Source organism: Meles meles, chromosome 10 (genome assembly GCF_922984935.1).
Source record: "Meles meles chromosome 10, mMelMel3.1 paternal haplotype, whole genome shotgun sequence".
Classification (NCBI taxonomy): domain Eukaryota; kingdom Metazoa; phylum Chordata; class Mammalia; order Carnivora; family Mustelidae; genus Meles; species Meles meles.
Genome location: NC_060075.1, coordinates 28,813,420 through 28,834,528, shown reverse-complemented (window position 1 = coordinate 28,834,528; position 21,109 = coordinate 28,813,420). Strand labels below are relative to the sequence as shown.

Sequence of the window (21,109 nt, the reverse complement as noted above, 5' to 3'; positions counted from 1 at the left end):
AGACAGTGATGAGTGACTGGCATGATAAAGAGCTTGGGTACAGTTGTTGTAGCAGTTTTAACGCATGTCTATTTCTCTTTCTCTCTTTTATCCTGGACACTGATTGGCTTGTGGGCAGTCAATGTATAGTTTCATCATGTAAGCTTGGGACCTAGCACTTAGTGTTAAATAAATATTTAATTAGTGAGTTCAGTGAAGAAATTAAAGATGTCTAATATAGAAAGTAAGAATTCCTCAGACAATATATCCCTTTCAATAGTCACCACATCCTTTGGGAAGAGGAGGCATGATTAATTATCATCAAATATTTGAAGGGCTGTCATGCAGAAGGGGGATTAGAACCAAGGTAGAATTCACAGAGGTACAGAATTTTAATTCATTATACGTATGAGGAGGTAAGCCTGCAATCACTGAGAAATTTTTAAAAAGCCTGAATGAATCTTTGTAAGGGATATCAAGAGAGGCACTTTCTGCATTGAGAAGGAGAATGAATGAACCACTTTCTATATCTTTCAACTCTGAGGCTCTATAAGGTGTAACAGGTCTAGTACAGGGTCAAATTAAGAACTTCAAAAGCCCTGGAGCACTTGGGTGGTGCAGTTGGTTAAACATCCAACTCTTGGTTTTGGCTCAGGTAATGATTTCAGGGGTCATGAGACTGAGCCCTGAGTCAAGGTCCTCCACTCAGTGTGGAGTCTGCTTGAGATTCTTTCCCCGTCTCCCTCTGTCCCTCCCTCTTGTGCTCCCTCCCTCTAAAAAAGATTTTTAAAATCTCTCTTTTTTTTTTTTTTTAATGAAAGAAACTAGACTTGTAATACTGGAGCAGATTTTAATCTCAGTCCACAAATTTAAAGATTTTATTTATTTATTTGACAGAGAGAGAAAGAGATCACAGGTAGGCAGGGAGGCAGGCAGACAGAGGAGGAAGCAGGCTCTCCGAGGAGCAGAGAGCCAGATGTGGGGCTCGATCCCAGGACCCTGGGATCATGACCTGAGCTGAGGGCAGAGGCTTTAACCCACAGAGCCACCCAGGCGCCCCAAAGATTTTTAAAATCTTAAAAAAAAACCCAAAACTTCAAAAGCCCTAAGAACAGAAATATTTATGGTGCCCCATTCCACTTGTATTTCAAAATAAAAACAAAGCTGTATTGTAAAATATGTTAGGAATTCCAACGAATTTCACGTGTTCCTATGATGATCTGTCTCTTTCTTTTTAAGACAGGAAATACAAACTCTCCTTAATCTTCCCTCTCTCTCTTTTCTGCTGTCATTTTTGTAAGACCCTACACGTGGGATTATTTCTGTTTATTACCCAGTGCTGACTTTCTGATTCTAGGTTACAAGACAAGGAGTATACCAAGACTTCTTTGGAATCATCTGTGAAATAAAAAAGCCATGTTCCAAAGAAACCCTACGCAAAGGCAGAGAAGTCCATGGCCTTTTGATTTAAAATGTCCATTTATATTCTCAACCATAGGGAACAAATGGATGGTTACCAGAGGGGAGGTGGGTGGGGATATAGGGACTGAAGAGTACATTTATCATGATGAAAAAAAGATTAAAAAATCCATTTATAATAATTATGGTAGCGATAAATCTGGGGACTATTTAGTCCATGGTATAAAATGCGGTTCTGCACTTGAAAACTCTAGCACTTTAGAACTGCTATACATAGCTGGCCAGCCCTTAAGCCACTGGCATTCATGATGACAGTAAAGATAGGATGCTACCTAAGCACAGTCTTAAGCAAAGATGAGAAGACTTGTATCCCATTTCAGTTTCATTTTCATTGTGCTCAAATTCTTTGAAATGTGATACATATGCCAAGATATATGGTTAAGCAGAACATACTAGGACTTGATCACATAATGTGATAAGAGGATGAAGGCAAAAGTAATTTGTGAAGATTATCAATTTAAAAGACTGCACTAACTTGTTGATTACATTTATCCTGTGAATTTTCTAATTATAGCTCATCGTATCTTCATCTTTGAACAGATTTACAGGTTACAAATTATTTCCCAAGAACTATGCGAAACACCAAATGCTAAGACAAGTGAATATTGATTTATAACACTTCTGTATTTAGAAAAGTAGTTTTTTAACTAGTTCATCTCTTTTGTCACTTTAACTCCTATTAGAAACCTGCTTCCATACAAAGGGAAGAGAGAGTGAGCATTTTTTCATAAATGGTACGAGGCATTCCCTACCTGGCCCTAGAGTATTAGAAAGAACTACCCTCTGCAACTGAGCTGACATGTTCTCATAATGATTTTACCTCCATAAGAGTTAAGCTAAAATGGAAAAAGTACACTGAAATGATCATGTCAAGCCTTCTTATGAGGGTTAGCACTTGCTTAAGGAAAATAAACTGCTCCCTGAGGGAATGACACTCATTGCTTTAAAGATCTGAAATAAACCTTTGGTAAACCATAATTATTTAAAAAAGAATTATACACACATACACACACATAGTTTTTAAAAGCAAATAAAAATACTTACTGGAACATCAACATATTTTGCAGCTGCTTTCACCTTAAGTGGAAAAGAGATAATTATGAGAATTATTTTCTTAACTGTTAGATAAGTACTTTGACAACAGTCAAAAGACAACAGAAGAGAACCTCATGCAAATACTTACAGTGAATGACAGAATGGATGAAAAGAAAGTGCCTTCATCGTATCTTGACAGCTTAGATAACACCCCTTCCAACACTGAAACAAACTGTAATTGTTTATAGTGAGTATTTAGACTATTAAAAATTAATAACAGGGCACATAATTTCTGGACCAACTTCTCCCATAGCACAAAATCCACAATGAATAAACTGATAGTCAAGGGGCTGATTTGTAATGTTTACGCTTTCATTTTGAAGGTGGGCTCTAAGGTCCTTTTCCATTGCTGGAAATAACAAAGTGTTTTTGTTTGTTTGTTTGCTTTTTAAGATAAAAGAATAAGATGTTCTAGGAGCCTGGTTACCAAACATGTGAGATAATTTAAGCCACTGATAAATAACTTGACATTCCTGAGACTATTCCTTAAAACGACTTTCAACTTCAGTAGAGATGTCTAGAAGCAATGATGGGTCAAGTGCAATCAGATTCCTTTCTATCACAGATCACTTGATCATTCCCCAACTTTTCTATCTACAGAAGAGGTTGAATCAAAATGACCAGATAATGGAAGGAATGTATAACATCCGAGGCTCCTATGACCCTGCGACCAAGTCCCACATTAGTTAACAGGCATTTGTCGAGCAGTTCTAATGAGGACATACAAGGATCACATCTGCTTTCAGAGGCTTACGAAGCACTTGGAGATAAAACATATGAACACTCTGTAAGCTACGAGGGAAAGAGCACTAGAGTGAGCTTAATATAAGCTCCTGATTCCACACTACTATATGGGCTCAGGCCAACCACAGCACCAATCAGTTCCTCTATCAGTTAAATAGTGTGTGTGTGTACGTGCATGCATGCATGTCTACTGCAAGTGGTATGGAATTAAAATGTCTCACAAGTGTTTTACATTTCTTTTTTAAAAATTATTTTATTTATTTGACAGAGATCACAAATAGTAGACAGAGAGGCAGGCAGAGAGAGAGAGAGGAAGAAGCAGGCTCCCCGCTGAGCAGAGAGCCCGATGTGGGGCTCGATCCCAGGACCCTGGGATCATGACCGAAGGCAGAGGCTTTAACCCACTGACCCACCCAGGCGCCCTGTGTTTTACATTTCTACAATTTTATATTTCTCTGAAGTTAAAATTAAGATGTGTATACCATAATATGATTAAAAATGTGGAGAATTATATTTCATTGAGTGGAAACACTAAGATCTGGCACTAAGAAAAGAAATTAGTAGGAATGCTGCCGTGTATCTTTCCTCTTTAGAACTAAAATAATACGCACTATTGACAAATTACATACTCCCAAAGGGAAAATACTGACAAGGTTTTTTAAATACGAAAAGGGAAATTAACGAAGGCTGGTTTTTGTTCACATAGCAGCTTCTTCAACAAAGTGATAATAGTTCCAGGGACAGAGCTTATTGGTCTCTGGTGACCAGAGAACTCACTGAGAGCGCACAGGAGATAATCTTTTCTCTGTGGCTGGTCAATTACTGCAAAATAGTTTATGCAAAAGAAACAAAAACTTCCCTATAGATTTCTCCATCACATCATGTGCGACATGATGTAAGAACACAGAAACAAAAGCACGCCAACGGCTGACTAAAATCGAATTTTAAAGAATGAAAACTATGCGTGGCTCGTTAGTTATCCTAAGGGATACAAACAGCAAAAAACACAAAATTACAAATTGCTCACAACTAAAAGTCAATTTAGCGCTTTCTTCCTGCCCATTAGGATTTCTTACCAGTCACAGCTGGCTAACTCAACTTGATGTGGTTTTCGAAGACCCAGAAGACCAATACCCCAGGGCTAGGTCAGACCAGGGGAAGGGAATTCCAAACTTAATGGCCCTCTGTGGAAAATGCCTCATCTCTTCTAACTCAAACCTTGAGAGTCAGTGTGTGCTGGGTGATCTCATTTGCCACGAGGAGAGCGACAATTGCTATGGTTACCAGACTACCTGAGCCAGGGAAGGCTCTAGCACAGCACCTGGATCTTGGTGCCCTCAAGTGAGTATGTGTATACACACGTAGGTGGTGCTGAGGGACCAGGCAAGGTAGAGGCAAGAAGCCTGTGGCTGGAATTAGAGGGTCTTAGTTCAATCGCAGCCCTGACCTGACAATCTCTGGCTCCAGGGTGATGGTGAAACCTTGAGCTTCTTTAGTGTTAGCACATTCATCAGTTGAAGGGGGGAAAACGACAGCCATCCTGTCTGTCTTACCAGGGATCAGTGAAGCTCAGTTGAGAGGATTTATGTGAAAAGACTGCGAAAACGGCAAAATACTAAAGAAATGTGAAGAATTACTATTACCCGTATGATTAGCTAAATCACTAGCCATTATATAGGTCTAAAAATCTATGTATGTTAAGTCACAAATTCGTGGGGTTAGCCTTGGGATTGCTTAGTGATGAGGAGTAATAATGAGTTTGGCTACTGGCAAATGGGTCTAGTTCAATAAAAGATAACCTACTGAGGTAGAAGAGAGTTGAGGATGTAAATCAAAGACCTGCGTTCAAGTTCCACCTGCTTCAGGGCTATTGGGCTCACAGCACGGGAAGGTGGCTTTGAACACGGCGGGGGGGGGGGGGGGGGGTCTGGCTCCAAAGCTCATGTTCTTTACAATTAGGGGGACACAGGTGTAAGCATCAAATGAAGTCAGTCTTGTGCCCAACCTATTTGTACTCAGTAAATGTCATTTTGTTATTATTGAGCCCCTAATGTGGGAAAGAAAGACAATACGAATTTTTGATCTTTCCTTCCAGGAACATGCAAACTAGCAGGAGAGACAGACATGTACGCTACCGGTCACGACAGGCAGCAAGTTTGAAGGGCCAGTAAAGATGGGCAAACAGGGTGACTGAAACTCGAGGCGGGAAGGCACGACTTCTAACTGGAGGATGTTGGTAAGCTCCCAGGTGGCCCAGGAGCTGACTGGCTTCAGGATGGCAGAAATGGAGGGGATAAAATGATACTCGGGGGAACCTACTGGTGGGCAGTTTTAGGGCAAAAGTCCCCCACTGCAGCAGCCGCAACCTGTCTGGCTCACCTTCTCTTGAGAGCACCTACCAGCCCCGGGGTGTATCCGTGTAGGTCCTACACAAGGACCGGTGGGCTGTTGCCCCCATGTCACAACATTCTTTGCCTCCATTTTAACAATAGCGGAGAGCCTCTCCTTGAGTCCCTCCCCACCCCACAGGGTCCCTGGGGAGGCATAACCCAGCGGGGACCCTGTGCTTACATGGCAGTGAACTGTGTCTGTACCCCTGGGATCAACCAGCTGAGCCATACCGTTCCTCCAGGAAGACTGCCTTTGTGAGATTTCTCCGAGGCACGCACGGCAGAAGAGTGGCCTTAAAAACCAAACTCTATTAAAATCAAGATTGACTAATAATGATGTATTTTCCATCTGGCTGTTAATTGCACAAAACAGCAAGATTCCAAAGAAATCCAGTTAAACGCTGGGTTTAGTTGCTGTGTCTTTAACTGCTTCCTGTGAACTTTCTCAGTACAGCTCGGGGAGGATATAAATACTTAGGGGTTTGCCTTGTGCTCTCTGTTCTCCTGAGGGTGTCAGGTTGGAATGAAACACTGTAATCTCTTTGTTTCCCTGCTCTTTATTGTAGATGCCATTTACTGGGTTTGTTTGAATAATATTTAACACCTAAAGTCTGTCTGGGTAATTACCAACTTTACCTCACTATGTACACTCCCAAGGAAATTAAAGATGAAAAGCACTTTGAAATGACGAGTAGAATGAAACATGCAGTATGCCACAAGGCATGGCGGTTTCAATTTCCTGTTGAATTTTAACAGGGTATAAGATTCATTTTCCCACATGTATGGAAAGTAGACCACAAATTCTAAAACGTTACTGGGAGGATTCCAGCTATAGATTGGTGGGTTCCAAACACAGTTCCTGCTTTTTCAGCGGTGACACTTCATGAAGGGATATTTGCCTCATTTATACTGCAAGTTGTAACATCTTTCACAGAGAAGAGATTCATCCAAATAAGACTGATCGTGAAAAACTAAGTTCTTTCCCTTCCTTCTCTTTTTTTTCTTGGAGGAGAGGGTTAGTGGTGCTGGAGATATTAGCAGATGTTTTATATTTATTTGGTAAGATCAGGACTAGCAAGTATTGTTAAAAATCCACATGCATACCATGGACTGGAAAGAACCGGGCTTCCTTCCCTGAATCAGAATCTTAATGTTATGATACAATGCAATTGTCCCTTCCTCGTCCACTTTTCTTTGAGCCTTTGTTCCAACTGACTTCCAAAAGGTCTTTCCAGATTTTCTGTATCGGTGTTTGGGATGCATACTATTTGAGTGCTTGCTTCAACAGCACATATACTAAAACTGGAGTGATACAGAGAACATTAGCATGCCCCTGCCCAAGGATGGATAGTATTTGACAGCAAATATTTATTTGTAACATACCTCGTTTCACAAAGTATCTAAGACAACCTCCAAAAGGACACATCTAGCCCAGACACTGGTAAATTCTTCACACTCTTCCCCTTGTTCCTTTTTTCCATTGCCGCACAAATAAAGTGATCTATAGTATTTTGTCTTTCCTTTCTTTCTAATGGCTCCTAATAATCCTTTTAAGCATGTCTCTGGGTTAATCCACCAAAGACCAAAGAACACTCTCCACAGTACCCTCTCTGTAATCTATTTGCTACAGGCAATCAGATGGATCTTCTTATAATGCAGATATGATTAATTCCTCACCTTTACTCGCTGCCTCCCCAACCCTTCCACGGCTTCCCAATGTTCTGAGATGAAGACATTACGTTCCTCAGGTCTGAAGTTGGGCTTTTCACCATGATTCCACTCTGCCTCTTAGGCACAGAGTTGGGAATGGTTAGTACACAAAAGCAGAAGTGTGAAAGTCACAGAAATTTGTGGAATGAGCTCAAAAGAAGACAAAAGATGGAAACTCAAGGGCTACCAGCATTTAGGTACTAGGTGGAGAAAGGACATAGAGATGGAAAGCCAAGTCTTTTCTCAGCATGGCAATGTGCATGCAGTTGGGGCACATACTGCTGAGTGCTAAGTATGATCGAGAGCTCTGGCTCATTCTCCAATCATTTGTGAAGACGTGTGTAATAAGAGGAGGATATGCAGGTGGGATTGAGGAGAGGAGGTAAAAAGAAGGAAGTATGCTTTCTAACTTAACCAAACGTAACAAATATATTCATCATGATGCACAGAATAACTAAAACGTGGGAAGAAATATTTGGGATCTTGACATCTGACAGGGTAAAAACAGTAAATGTAGAAGCTGCCCATTTTAATTTTTAGAGTGTTTTGCGTTTTGCTGATTTCCTAGACATCTAGAATTAGCATGTACATTGGATTAGGAATCTGAAGCTCAGAAGTTTGGTTCCTGACTCTCTTACTTAATTAGGTATGTGGTCAGTTTAGTAGACTACTGTGAGGATAATGTTTGTGTCTGTGAATTAGGGTAAAACTACCCATCCCATCGGAGTTTCACAGCTGGTACTTTCTAAATATCCCCTTTTAAGATATCATTTCATCAACAACAACAAAAATGCGAACATATTATCTTAGAGTACGATACTGGAGTTTAAAGATCTTTCACATGATAGCCTGGATAGAGATTCATCAGAGCAGTGTTTCCCAAAGTCTGGCTCACTGAACCCTTACGTTGAAATTACTGTGGTGTCTGGTTAAACATGTACCTTCCTGCTCCCCTTCTCAAACTTCTAATTCAGAATTGTTGGAAAGTAGGCATGGAATCCACATTTTAAATGGACCTCAAGTAATTTTTGGCTAGCTAACATTTAAGAATTGAATTATAGAGCCTTATTTTCTTTGTTTAATAAAATTAAAAACCCCACCATTTATTGTCATTTCCTATGGGAGCTTAAGATGGTTGATTCAATCTATCAAGTCAGTTTATTTTATACTTTTCAACTAAAGAATTAAAGATCATTAAAAAGTACTGTTAGACTGCAGGAGAAATGATCCAGAGAAAAAGACTAATCTAGACCTGATCTCATGTATAATAGTTACATAAGGCTATTTAAGTTAAAATTAAGTAAAGTTAAAATTTCAGATCCTTAGTTGCCCTAGCCAAATTTCAAGTGGTCCACAGCCACATGTGACTAATAGTCGACTGGATGGTGCTGAATAAATAATTTTATACCACAGAAAGTTCTACTGAATAGCACTGAACTTGAGAATACCGTTTCCTTACTTGATGCAAAGGTACTATTTTTTCATTAAAACAGATATATTTGATATAAAAAAAATCATTTTACTTGGCCAGGAAAGAATGCAGAGATGATATGCAGCCCTGCCAGCCTCCTCTGCAACCCATCCCCCACCATCAGAAATCCCGAAGTAGTCCTCTTTCCCTTCCTATTTCACCTTTCACCAACTGCCTGTTTTCATGCAATGTCATGACTTGCAGTATGCCCCCTTGTCACAGAAGATGCCCTGCACAGGAGAACTGTAAAGATGGGGAGGGGCCATCTGCGTAAACTCTCTCTGAATGACTCACAGACAATGAAGGCATCAAGTTCACTTCATCTCACTTTAGTGGGCTGTCTGTGCAGTACGGTAAGCCGCTATGCTGGGCCCCTGGGAGGACGGAAACCTGCCCTGCTCTGCCTCTGGAGCTTTGTTCTCCAGTGGTTCCCCCCTCAGCCACCCACTGGATGCTTTCACTGCTCACCTTTTCCCTTTCTACTTGTTGGTGGGTATGTGTTGTATGTGAAGGGGCAGGTATTCCTATGGGGGTAGAAGTCAAGAGAATGGGAACAAGCTGGAGGGCTGGTGTTATGCTGAAATCTTCCTTGTGGCTATTTTCCATCTCAAGACTTGCTACCAAGGAATTTGGGAAATAGTGAAATATACAAACAAACCCTCCCAAACCCCGAAGAATCCCCCTGCCTCCAAAATCAAGTATAATCCCACCATCCAGAGAAGCTCTGCCAACTTTTTGGTGTTTAGCCTCTCTTTTCTCTATGTGATGCAAATTCAGATTTGCATTTCTAAATATTTCTATTTCTGAAATAGTTTCCATTTCTAAAATGTTAGGCTTTTTTTTTTCACTTAATACTATATTATGAAGCCTCTCCTTTATCATTAATAGTCTTTGAAAGCATGGTTTCTTACTATAGACGTTCCATAGTTTACTTCACCATTCCCTTCATGTTAGATATTAAAGTTGTTTCCAATTTTTCATTAGAAGTAATGTGACCATATCAACGTATATATATTTTGTGCATCTCTCTGAGTAGGAAAAAAATGCAAAAGTACTTTTTAGGGTGTTAATGTACTTGATATAGTTCCAAACTATCTCTAGGAAGGCTGTAATGATTTACACTCCAGCAGACAGGAAGTGTGAGTGTCCCACCTCACCTTTTCTAAAACCAAGTGTTAGTTTAAAAACATCTATGCTAATTTGCTAGAAAAAGTGGTATGTTAATTGTAGTGTTTCTTCATTCCTTAAATGATGAGTGAGGTTTCACATTTTTCATGCCTCTTGGGCATCTCTGCTTTTTCTTTTCTAAACAGCATGTCCTTCATTTATTAAATTGGGGGCGTTTCTTCCTTTGCTTTTTTGTAGGTTCTTCTGATTGTTTTATGAGGCCTGTTTGGGGGTTCTCTGACCAAGCCTTGCAAAGAGCAAAGGCTCCATCTGCTCCTGAGAATGTGTCGTTAGACCACGTCCGTTCTGACTCCACACCCTCCTGAGTTCCATTTTCTGTCTCTTTCCCCCAGACCCAGATCTTGAATGTCAGCTCATGTTGGTCTGTTCCACCTTGGTGGGATTTTAAATCGTCTAATCACTCCATGGAATACTCATTGACGCTTCATCTCTACTTTTATAATGACAGGCCATAGCCTTCGTCAGAGATATCTGGAGCATCAGATCGGAAACCGTGGGTGCCTCTCAGGAGTGGGGAACCTCAGACTGTCATCCTTCTCAGTCTGCCTGGGACCAGCTCTAGAGCCTCGGCACCGTCATCCCCATAAAGAGGCTACACTCAATGACCGGTGACAACTCGAATCAGCCAAACAGATAGACAAATAGGAAGAGAACATAAATGTGAAATAATAAGGTCTTACTGGAAGACAGAGTTATTTTTAAAAGCCAACAGCTGCAAGAAAAGCAAGATGAACTGTAAACAGAAAATCAAAGTTGCTGACAAAGAGTGTCCACATTTTGTTCAGAACTCTTCTTGAAATCTGAACTTTTCTTGCATCTCTTTGTAAAACTATTTTTCCGTTAGGTATTTAGAAACATGAGACAGATTTTTCTAAAAATTCTCAGCAAAATGATTTTTGAGTCTGACTTAAAAAGATGAATAAATAATACATTACCTTTGAAACTAGCAGTGAAATGATTTCTTTTACAGCGTTGTCAATCAAATCATCTATTTTTGAATGGTATTGTTGCTGGATATTAAAAGACAAAGATGTATTAGTTGATGTAGACACAAAACTTTTGTCCTAAGTCATAAATGCTTTAAAGCTCCTAGTTATCACATATCAGATTTACTTAAAATGATCATTTTGAACACCAGAAGAACAAAACCTTGAAAACGATCCACCCAATCAACACTTTTTACATTGTGGCTCAGAAATTTTCCCATGTGCACTGTTGAGTTAAGCAGCTAATGGGGTTATTATATAGATGAATTGGGTTCTTATTCTTATTCAGGCAGAGGAATGTGAAGGATACTTTTTGTCTTCTCTTCTATAATTAAGGTGGCCGTGTATTTTTCTAAAGGGTTGGTTTAGCTGGAGAAGCAAAAAGACTAGAAAAAGATTTAATTAATACAGCATTTCATGTCTGACAACTCTCATTCATAAGTTATTTTAAATGTGCTCTAGAAATAAAATGAGCTCCCAATTGTTCAGTCTAAAAGGACCGTTTTTGTCAGCGCGGGGAGCAGGAGTTTATACAATCCTTACAATATGCTCAAGCAAGGGCAAAATTAAAATTTCATCAACAAAGGTGAATAGATGGTAACAAATTAATAAGCCATAAAAGGTATAATGAAACCGCACTCACTCCCCCCAGTTTTATCACTGCTTCCGCATGAAAAAGACGCCTTCAAGTAAATATAAAAAAGATGTATTTAAAATAAACCTGAAAGCCTCCTTTTCTGCTCTTAGAGAATACGAGAGAGTTGCATTCTTAAATTAGCAGCAGCTTTGGCAGTGTGTGAAGGCACATTCATTTAAACAGTAATTCTTGCTTTAGAAGCATTTATCTGACAGCCGATTGTCCCCAATAGCCACTTCAGAGAAAATGTGACTTGTAAAGACTAACCCTATCTTGATGGTTCAAGGCTTCTCGGAACAGCTAACATAATGCATAGAGTAAAAGTACTCAGGTCAGTATAAACATTAGACCAACTTAACAGCTGCCGGATGAATGGTTTCCTAAGATGTAAGTTTTTGAAAGCGATGTTTTTCTTCTGAAAACATGTCTCAAAGTTTCCACACACAACAAAACATCAGCGTAGGTCTGCTCTGGAATACACGGGAATGATTCCCCCCCACCCCACCCCCCCAGGCTCTGACCGTTACCAGCGGCTGTCTACCTGTAGACACAGAACAGGAAGCCCTGTTCTGGGGCATGGGAAGTCTCTGCTCTGCGTGTGTGAGTGTGTGCTGACAAGTGGTCTAAAATCAATAGCACACACATCAGTGTGGAGCTTTCTGGGCACGTATTTCACCTAGTGAAGGGAAACATGATGTGACTGTTTTCCTGAAAGACTTACTGATTCCCAAACTTGTGCTTCCCAGAGACGACTAGAAAGAAAATAAACATGGAGTGTGGATTTCTATTAGAGTAGGACCATGTCCTTTGCTTTTAGAACAGCTTGAAGGAAAAGGGGAGACAGTAAAGAAAAATGACAGAGAAGAGAGAGAGCTTGGAGGATCTGGCTGCTAGTGGAGGTGGCTGGGAAGCTTCCTCCAGACAAAGGTACCAGAAGTCCCCGGCTCCAGCCAGTTCTACAGCCGACTTGGTGTGAGGAGCTTACACAAATGAGGTCTGCCCACCTCTCCCTCCCTGCTCCTCTCACTTCATACTCTTCTCTCTCCAAATCTGTGTCTGTGCAGCAGGACGAAGTAAAATACCAGACTGAGGCTCCTCTTTGGGGCAGAATAGAGGCGATGGGCTCCAAGCTTCTCACTTTCCTCTTCCCTGGAAAGTGCTACAGAACATACATGGATCAAGGTGCCCAGATCCCTGAGCGCTTAAATATATACTTGATATGTTCAGTGTTTATTTGTATTTGCCGTAGGTTTCATTTCTTAAAAGATTTTATTTTTAAGCAATCTCTGTACTCAATATGGGGCTCAAACTTACAACCCCAAGATCAAGAGTTGCGTGCTCTACTGACTGAGCCACCCAGGTGGCCCTGCCCTATGTTCATTTTTTAACTCAAGAGTAATCAAATGTCATCGAAAGGCTATTGGATATAAAACTGTAGAGCTTCTACATCTTAAACTTTTAGACTGGATCGATTTGGACATATCCTAAAATCAAGAGATGAGCCACTGAAGAGGTTCCTTTGACCCTTTTTATCAAAAGGCAGGGAAAGGCATGGACCCCAGGAGCCATCACATTTTCCTATAATATACACCTTTAGACTGCTGTTTTCTTTGACACCTGATCTAGCCAAAAGCAGTGAGAGGAGAAGGAGGGAGGGAGTGGAGAGGGGAACAGGGAAAGAGGAGGAGAGGGATAGAGAGAGAAACGCAAAAAATTAAAAAGGAAGAAAAGTATACTAAATGCACTGCCCAAGGGGCAAACCCAAATAGCATAAGGGTTGTTAGGTTTTTACGATATGAGATTTTGCTGTTGTTGATTTATCTGATTAGCTGGGACTTTCACTAATGTTAAAATTGCCGGGAGCTTCCAGAATCTGTCCTAGCTGCACAGTCAGTGGAAGGTGATCTGGAAGCACTGTGGGTGGGAGTGGCCAGCTGGCCTCAGAATTCATATTTCATATGTACATTCTGCAAAGAGAATAGCTCACATATGCCACAGAGAGATGAAAAAAAGATTAGTTAGAACGAGTTATAGCTTCCAAAGACAAACACAGACACACAAAAAGAGATCACAGAGAAGAAAACACTTTATCTGCATAGACATTTACAATACCTAACCTGAAATTGGTATATTTTATTTAGATTAACAGACCCAATTTTTCATAAAAAGCTGCAAAGTTTTTTTGACTGCAACAATAAAAACCCATAAAATTTCTATCAGAATATTTCAAGTCAGGTCGATAATCCTACATACCAGGGCTTTGGCAAATCACAGCCCATTTCTTTGACTAATTCTCCCTACATCTGCCCCCAAAAGTAAAGTGTATGTGCTCCTCCAGCAGCGGATGCTAACTTTAGATCAAGATTAACCTTTAAGGAGTTCATACTTCATGGAACCCAGGGAATTCAGCAATCAAACACGGGTCTGAAATCCTGGTGCCCCTACACTCATGTACCTATCCTCATCTCCCCTGACTGTTGCTAATGTAAACATTCCAGAAATGGAGGCTGACCAGATGCCAGTACAATCCAGCATTCTTAAAAGATTTTGGTCCTTCTTTTGGGAAGAACTTTAAAGGTACTGGATTGTCAGTTCTGGAAATGGAAGCATTCTACTGTAGGTGAGAACAAATCCTACACAAGGAGCCCCCATTAATGTACTTCTGTCCTCAATGGATGGGCCATTGGATGTGGGGGCACCTTAGTGAGACCCATGCAGTTGGTAGAGAACAACGATTTCTAAACACGGGTGGTTTTGTGGTCCCAACATCTGTCCCTGAGGAACTGGCCTAAGACTGCTGACTCATTACACACAGCTGTCGCGTGAGGAGATCATTTGCTCACTAATGACTCCATTAAACACCATTCCAGGCTGCAGTTGAGCACATTTTCCTCAGGTGCCATGTGAGAAAACAGAATCTTAACTCAGGAGCACAGAAGGGGCTGCCTTGTGGAAAAGGAGTTGAGAAGGCTTCGTCTCAGCAACGACATGTAACAAATTTACTGAAGATGTTGGAGAGAGAATTCCTTAAAATTCAGAAAACCATCCCGACTGGGTTTATCTACAGAAGCATATATTTTACAAGGTTCCAAATTGTGTAATAATCTAGTTTTTAATTTGCTGCTTACTACAGAATGAGGTCACCACCTCACCTCTGCATGTAATGTATTTGCTAATTTGCCTCAATTCCAAAACTTATCTCAAGCACAGAGAGGGAAAGCCTGTGCAGTTATGTGGGTGTATTTATTGGTGATTAAAAGCAAAGTATAAAGTCCTTCTTTTGCACTGAAATTCTTGCTAACCACTTTTCACAGTTGCTAATGGGTTTTACACCTGCACATTTTGAATTATATTAATTGTGTGAAAGTTGTGGGGAACTAATTGTCTCTGGTGAGAAGGTACAGGTGCGAATATAATGAACAGTAGCAGATTACTTTTCAAAGCCATTTACCTATTAATATAAAGAACCATTTGACAATGCAACAATGTTTTGTCATTTGTGTGTGTGTGCCTGTTTTTCTTTTGAGGTACTATTGAGAGCTGTTTCTTACAGGGGAGGATTTTTAAAGTGGTGACAAGAAATCAGTCTGTTCATTCGAGCACTACATACTAAGTGCCTATTATGTGTCAGGTACTGCCATGTATGTTAAAACAGATGGATAAATCCAATATCAATGGGAAGAGGCAAAGATGATCTTATAAACGTGACAAGAAATGGATGGACTTATGGAGAGACTTAGGACAATATTTCTGAGTAGACCATCAAAGACTTACATCTGGATATCGAAAAACATGAAAAGGGAGAGAGATGAGCCATTGATATCCAAGCCAGCTGCCTCTTCAGATGACTAGAGGCAATAAATCATGTTGTAGGCATTCACAGAATGATAATTATTGAACATTCTATAACACATATAAGTTACTTAATATACATGTAAGGTTGTATGCTATGGTATTAGAAATGCATCTTTTCCCTTTAAATTGCTCAAAGAATGAAATATGTGTGCATGTGCATAAATTATGGCCAAATAGCTAATGTCTACATCTGGGTTAGAGAAGTATGACATTCACAAAAAATGGGCCCTCTTACCCTCTTTCAGAGCTACCTAGCCTTTCTGCTCGGATGAGAATTGTCAGCCCAGTAGAGTCACCCTGAGTGTCTTACAGTGTAAGACTTGTAAGATTTAACATATCCATAGAGCACAAAAACACTGTAACATATCAAAACACATATATAAGACAGGTAAGTATACATAATACCCAGTTTATTTAATATGCATAAAATTTTTCATATCACGTTCCTCTGAGGTTCTGGGTGGTAATTCAAGACAACTTTGTGTGGGGAGAAGAAAGGCTCCTGACACACAGGCCTGCCTCTTCCCATCTCTGAGAATGGTTACTTCCCAGGCCACGAATGGGAAGAAAGAGTGTATCACTGGTGGGCATGTACCTTATTGAGATCCACAACTGGATACTTCTGCATGAAGTGGCCTTAGGAATGGTCTCCTGGTCCTCAAATTTAGAGATACCCAAATAGTATATATTTGTCATCCAGAGCTCCAAATTTTTCTAGTATCGGTGAAAGTATATACTATAGGTATATGCATCTTGAAAATATTAATAATCATACTGCTTCTGAATTTGTTGAAAGGAGGGTGAGTTCATTTTGTTTTAAATAATTTTATCCTTAAAAAAAATCTAAGAGCAGTTTGCAGATCCTGCAGCCTAACAGGGAAGAAACATTCCCCTGGCATTATTTGGGGCATAAGTATTTATACATGCTTTAATGTGTCTCTGGGTATTGCTATGTTATAATAAGCTGTTAGTGTTATACACATACATGGAAAACATAAATCTGAAAGTGGAATTAATTAATTTGAAAAGATGAAAATAAAAAGGGCACATTTACACAAATAATAATTCAAATAAAAGTGTGTTTTTCCAAAAAAAAAAAAAAAAAGACTTACCCATTGACTACCAAACTGGATCATGCCATGGAGGAAAAAAAAAAGACGATGAACATAGGGGAAGAGTAAAGAAATGATGAAACAGTAATTACAATGAACAAAATGTCAACTTAAACAGATAATCTAAGAAAAATTGATCCACTTTCACCCAATCAACACTCTTAACAAAAATAAATCATGGGGTAAAGTAAGCTGTGTTTCTGAATATAGAACCAAACAAAACATGAATCAAAGTAAAAAAAAATGGGACATTTATTTAAAAAAACAAGTAATTTTTTTAGCACGTTTCTACTTGATCTTTAAAACACGGAAACTTTTGTGTAACTAAAAATATTTCATGTGCTATTTTCTGTGCCTTGTGTTTTGAATGCAAACTCTGGGTACTCTAGATTTGTCTAAACAAAGCAGGTAGCTTTCCAGCTTTCTTATTTGCTTGTGAAAAGCGAGGTTTATGTAAATACACAACACCTAAGCTGTTAAAAGCCTCAATGGACACTTGTAAAATTTGGGGCAGTCTTCATATAAGACAGAAGAAACTGACATGAGCAAAGGGATAAAGGGCCTTCCATTATTACAGTCAAGAAAAGCTCAAACACCTCTATTGAAGGACTTGGGTCTTTTCATCTAATCAAGCGAGAGACTTCCGGAACCAGCCTCCAGCACCCTCCTCTGTCAGGGTACCTATCTGTACCTGACACTCAGTTCACTCACCTCTTGTCCTCCATCCAGGGCACAAAGCTTGGTGCTTTGCTTTTTGGCATCGACTAATACATTAAACATTGTACACACGGAAGCCGGGATGCGCAACTCGGTGGTTTTGCTTGCCTTTTGCAGCTTGGCTTCAAATGCAGTTCTTGTTCTAGTCATTAAAACATGAATTTGGAGTAAGAAATTCGGAAATATGTCTCACCTGTTTAGTAAAAGTGAAATCAACACTACAAGATGCTGATTTAACACATGCAAATAAGGAGTGTGGCATTGCTTGGGAGCTAGGGGCTGGGATGCTCTTCTTGTCTCAGGTGTCTCATGTAAAAGATCAGGGAGCTATTTTATATTAAACAGCTTTTACAGTCATGCAGACAGTATCTCTACCCAAAGGAAGCTATTTTTTACAGCTAGTGTAAAACTTTTTACGGAAACACCTCTTAGTTTTACTTAACTGCCTGAATTAATTTCCAAGTATAAAAACCACTTGCGGGGCACCTGGGTGGCTCAGTGGTCACCTGAGCCTTTGGCTCAGGTCTTGATCTCAGGGTCCTGGGATTGAGCCCTGCATCAGGCTCTCTGCTCAGTGGGAAGCCTGCTTCTCCCTTTCTCTCTGCCTGCCTCTCTGCCTACTTGTGATCTGTCAAATAAATAAATAAAATCTTAAAAAAAAAACAAACACTTGCTTCTCCGCATTAAAGCAGAACAAATCTGAGCAAGGGTTTGCCAAATTTTAAAAAAACTACAAGTCTGGAAAACTCTAAAACATAATTAATGTACAATAGAGAATGCGTAATTCTTTTGTGTCCCTTAGCTTTTCTTTCAAATACCCAAATTTGTAGGCAGGCATTTGAAAGAAAGTGTATTGCAATTGTTTTTGTGGAAGTAGCCAAAGAACACCCACAGATTTGAGACATTAGAATCACGCATGAAAATAATGATATTTTAAAACATTAGATAATCTAATTGGTGGCCTTGCTTTAGGAATCCATTAAAAAGACAGGATTTTTCTTAATTTTGAAGAATTCAGGATTGTTCAGTTGCTCCAATCAGTGTTAATTCCAATACGCTGCCCACAGCGTTCCGTAAGTATCATGAACAAGGGCAACGGGAAAAACACTGCTTGGCTAATTAGAGATTCAGTGCTGATTTTCTAAGAACTATTAAAGAAAATGAAAGTACTTTTGGAGAAATTCAAAGCCTCATAACTTAGTTCTGGTTCAGTTCTGAAGAATATAACTGGATAGCCGGAACTCATTCGATATGCGAAGGGAATACCAGAAAACAGAACCATTGATGGCGCGGATCATAATCTGGGTTTGCCACGCCATTTCACAGCAGACACTGCGCATAATGCATCAAGTACTTAACAGACCTCTTCCATATGTCTCAGCAAGTACTGCCTCGGGAATTGAAAGCACAGTATTCCCAGAGAGACAACCATAAGCACCACAGAAATGATTAATATAGTATGGATGCTACTGATGAGGACAATGTGAGAAGGTGTGTAAAAAAAAAAAAAGTTTCAGGCCAATTTTATCAGTTACAGGAGGCCCGAGGATTAGGTCTGAGAACCCAATGTTCATTAAATTTTGCAGTGGTAGTACATATTGAAACCTTCCCTTGCAACAAATAAGTAACAGGTACTCGGTGAAAAGTGCTCCTCTGGGTGCTGGTTGTACAAAGCAGCAACTTGAAAACACAGGTCTACCTTTTGACACAGGCCTCTATCATATCACTGGCCATTAGTTTAAGTCTTTGCTCTAAGTGGTGGGCAAATTCTTGTTCTGGCCAGTGCAGATCAAAGACAAACATCTGAAGGGCGTCGAGTTTCCAAAAAAGGTCTTCTGATGTTGCTGAGCCATTGCTAGAAGAAAAAGGAAACATGAAGAACATCATGAACTTGCACTGTTCGCCAACACACTGCTTTTTGCCTTTCTGTATCAATTGCCATTAATGAAAAAATATCACATAAAATCTCTAATAATCGGTCATTTCTTTATTCAACCTTCTGAATCTCTTCCTTTTTACTTAATGAATATATGGTGAGGCAAAAAAAAAGCAAATAGAAATGAATATAGTAAGGTTTCATAAAAAAGGGGTAGAATGTCAGGGGTGGGAGGTTGGGGCAACCTGAGGGTTTTGAAGGGTCAGGGGTGGGAGGTTGGGGGAACAGGTGGTGGGTAATGGAGAAGGCACGTTTTGCATGGAGCACTGGGTGTTGTGCAAAAAGAATGAATACTGTTACGCTGAAAAAATAAATAAAATGAGAAAAAAAAAAAAAAAAAAAAAAAAAAAAAAAGGGGTAGAATGTATAAGGGTACTTGACTAAGGAAAAGAAATCAAATTGTACACAGAAGAACAAACATGTTAAATGCTTTTTACCAATCTATAGGATACAGATAAATACATAAGCATTTCTTCCTGGAAATTCAAAGAGTGTGTTTTACGTAAGAAAGTCCATCTGACTGCCACTAGGAGCCTCACTCCTTCGTGCACACACGTGCCTCTGTCCTCACAGCGCCTTCTGTCCGTCTGCAGACAGGTGCACAGTGTACAGATCCTCAAATCTCTCAAGGACAGGGGAAGTGGAAGTGGAGTAACAGGCTGAGGAGGGAAGCAAATCTCAGGCCCACTTTGAAATGCTTCATGACTTTTCTAGCTCGTAACGAAACTGAACAGTACAACACACAGCCTAATAGGGAAATGACATCCTGGGTGCTCGGAAGTCGGAACACGGTTCAGGTCAGGTCATCCCATCTGTCTAACTTGGGATCTGTGGCAAAATCACTCTAGGGGACTAAAGTTTCATCCCGTGCATGAAGGTAATTTGTAGCAAGATACATATAATATTTGGGCGAAGGATAATAACTACTGCTTTCCATTATGCAAGTAGATAGCCTAATAGGGAAACAGAAGTTTTGAAAGTAAAATAATCTTATGTTCAAACACACTGAAACTTAATAGTAAAAGAGAACAAAAGGAGAAAAAGGGGCTGTGTGATTCAGTTCTCCTCAGCCTTCCTGTAAGTGCTTAACATAGACTCACCTAAAAATTGTATTGTTAGTGTGCAAAAGAAAAATAGAGAGATGAAATAATTTATCACGAGAGCACAGTGGAAAACTTTCATAAAAATAAAATTCTTAAAAAAAAATTCTTTAAATACCCACTTTGTTTAGCCAAATATATCTTGATTAGTGGCTTAAAAAAACAGCTCCTTCCCTGGCTAATTAAATGTGTACTTCCCTCCCCCACCTCCACCTCAGTATCTTTCCTGCATCACCAGCATCCTTTGTGTTCCTCCTCCCATTCTGCCAGTAACTCCTCATGGTCTCCTTGCCTAGCCAAGATGTGCTCAGAGTTCAATTCTCAAAGGACCATCCACAGCTCCTTACTCAGTATCTCGTAACTAAAAATCAGTGCCCCCAAAGTACCATTAAACAAAGGAAAGAGTCAACACTATGTTGACGTTGCTGTAAAATGTCAGAAAAAAACACATTTATTTTTCCCTTTTGCCACATATATAATAAAAATCAGAGGGAAAAAATTGTCCAGGCAAAATCCTCTTATATATTTATAGTGTGCAATGGGTAAATTAGAGACCCTATATTTTAAGAGTAATTGAACCTAATTAGTTAAAAAAGCAAATCTACTAATAATTTTTTATTTTGGAGAAGTAGAAGGTAGCTATTTGAAGCATGTATGTATTCTTAATAACATAACAAAACAAACAAAAAAAAACCATCATCAGAACAAAA

General features: G+C 39.6%; 1 protein-coding gene and 1 non-coding gene across 18 annotated transcripts in view; one reads left to right on the top strand and one right to left on the bottom strand.

The window, feature by feature from the left end:
* CADPS2 (calcium dependent secretion activator 2) overlaps positions 1 to 21,109 on the bottom strand; it is a 519,834-nt gene that overhangs the window by 38,128 nt on the left and 460,597 nt on the right. For 12 of the 17 annotated variants that reach the window (XM_046019953.1, XM_046019955.1, XM_046019956.1 and 9 more), the window contains 5 exons: positions 19,063 to 19,218; positions 17,358 to 17,505; positions 10,992 to 11,066; positions 2,642 to 2,725; positions 2,503 to 2,535 (listed from right to left, as the gene is read on the bottom strand). In XM_046019953.1, the coding sequence (XP_045875909.1) occupies positions 2,503 to 2,535; positions 2,642 to 2,725; positions 10,992 to 11,066; positions 17,358 to 17,505; positions 19,063 to 19,218 (496 nt within the window). Of the gene's footprint in view, positions 1 to 2,502; positions 2,536 to 2,641; positions 2,726 to 10,991; positions 11,067 to 16,646; positions 16,662 to 17,357; positions 17,506 to 19,062; positions 19,219 to 21,109 lie in introns of all 17 variants that reach the window. The other 5 variants (XM_046019950.1, XM_046019951.1, XM_046019952.1 and 2 more) reach the window with 1 other exon arrangement.
* On the top strand, positions 6,960 to 7,063 carry LOC123952385. Its single transcript, XR_006820635.1, has one exon. It is a non-coding gene; the product is annotated as a U6 spliceosomal RNA (small nuclear RNA).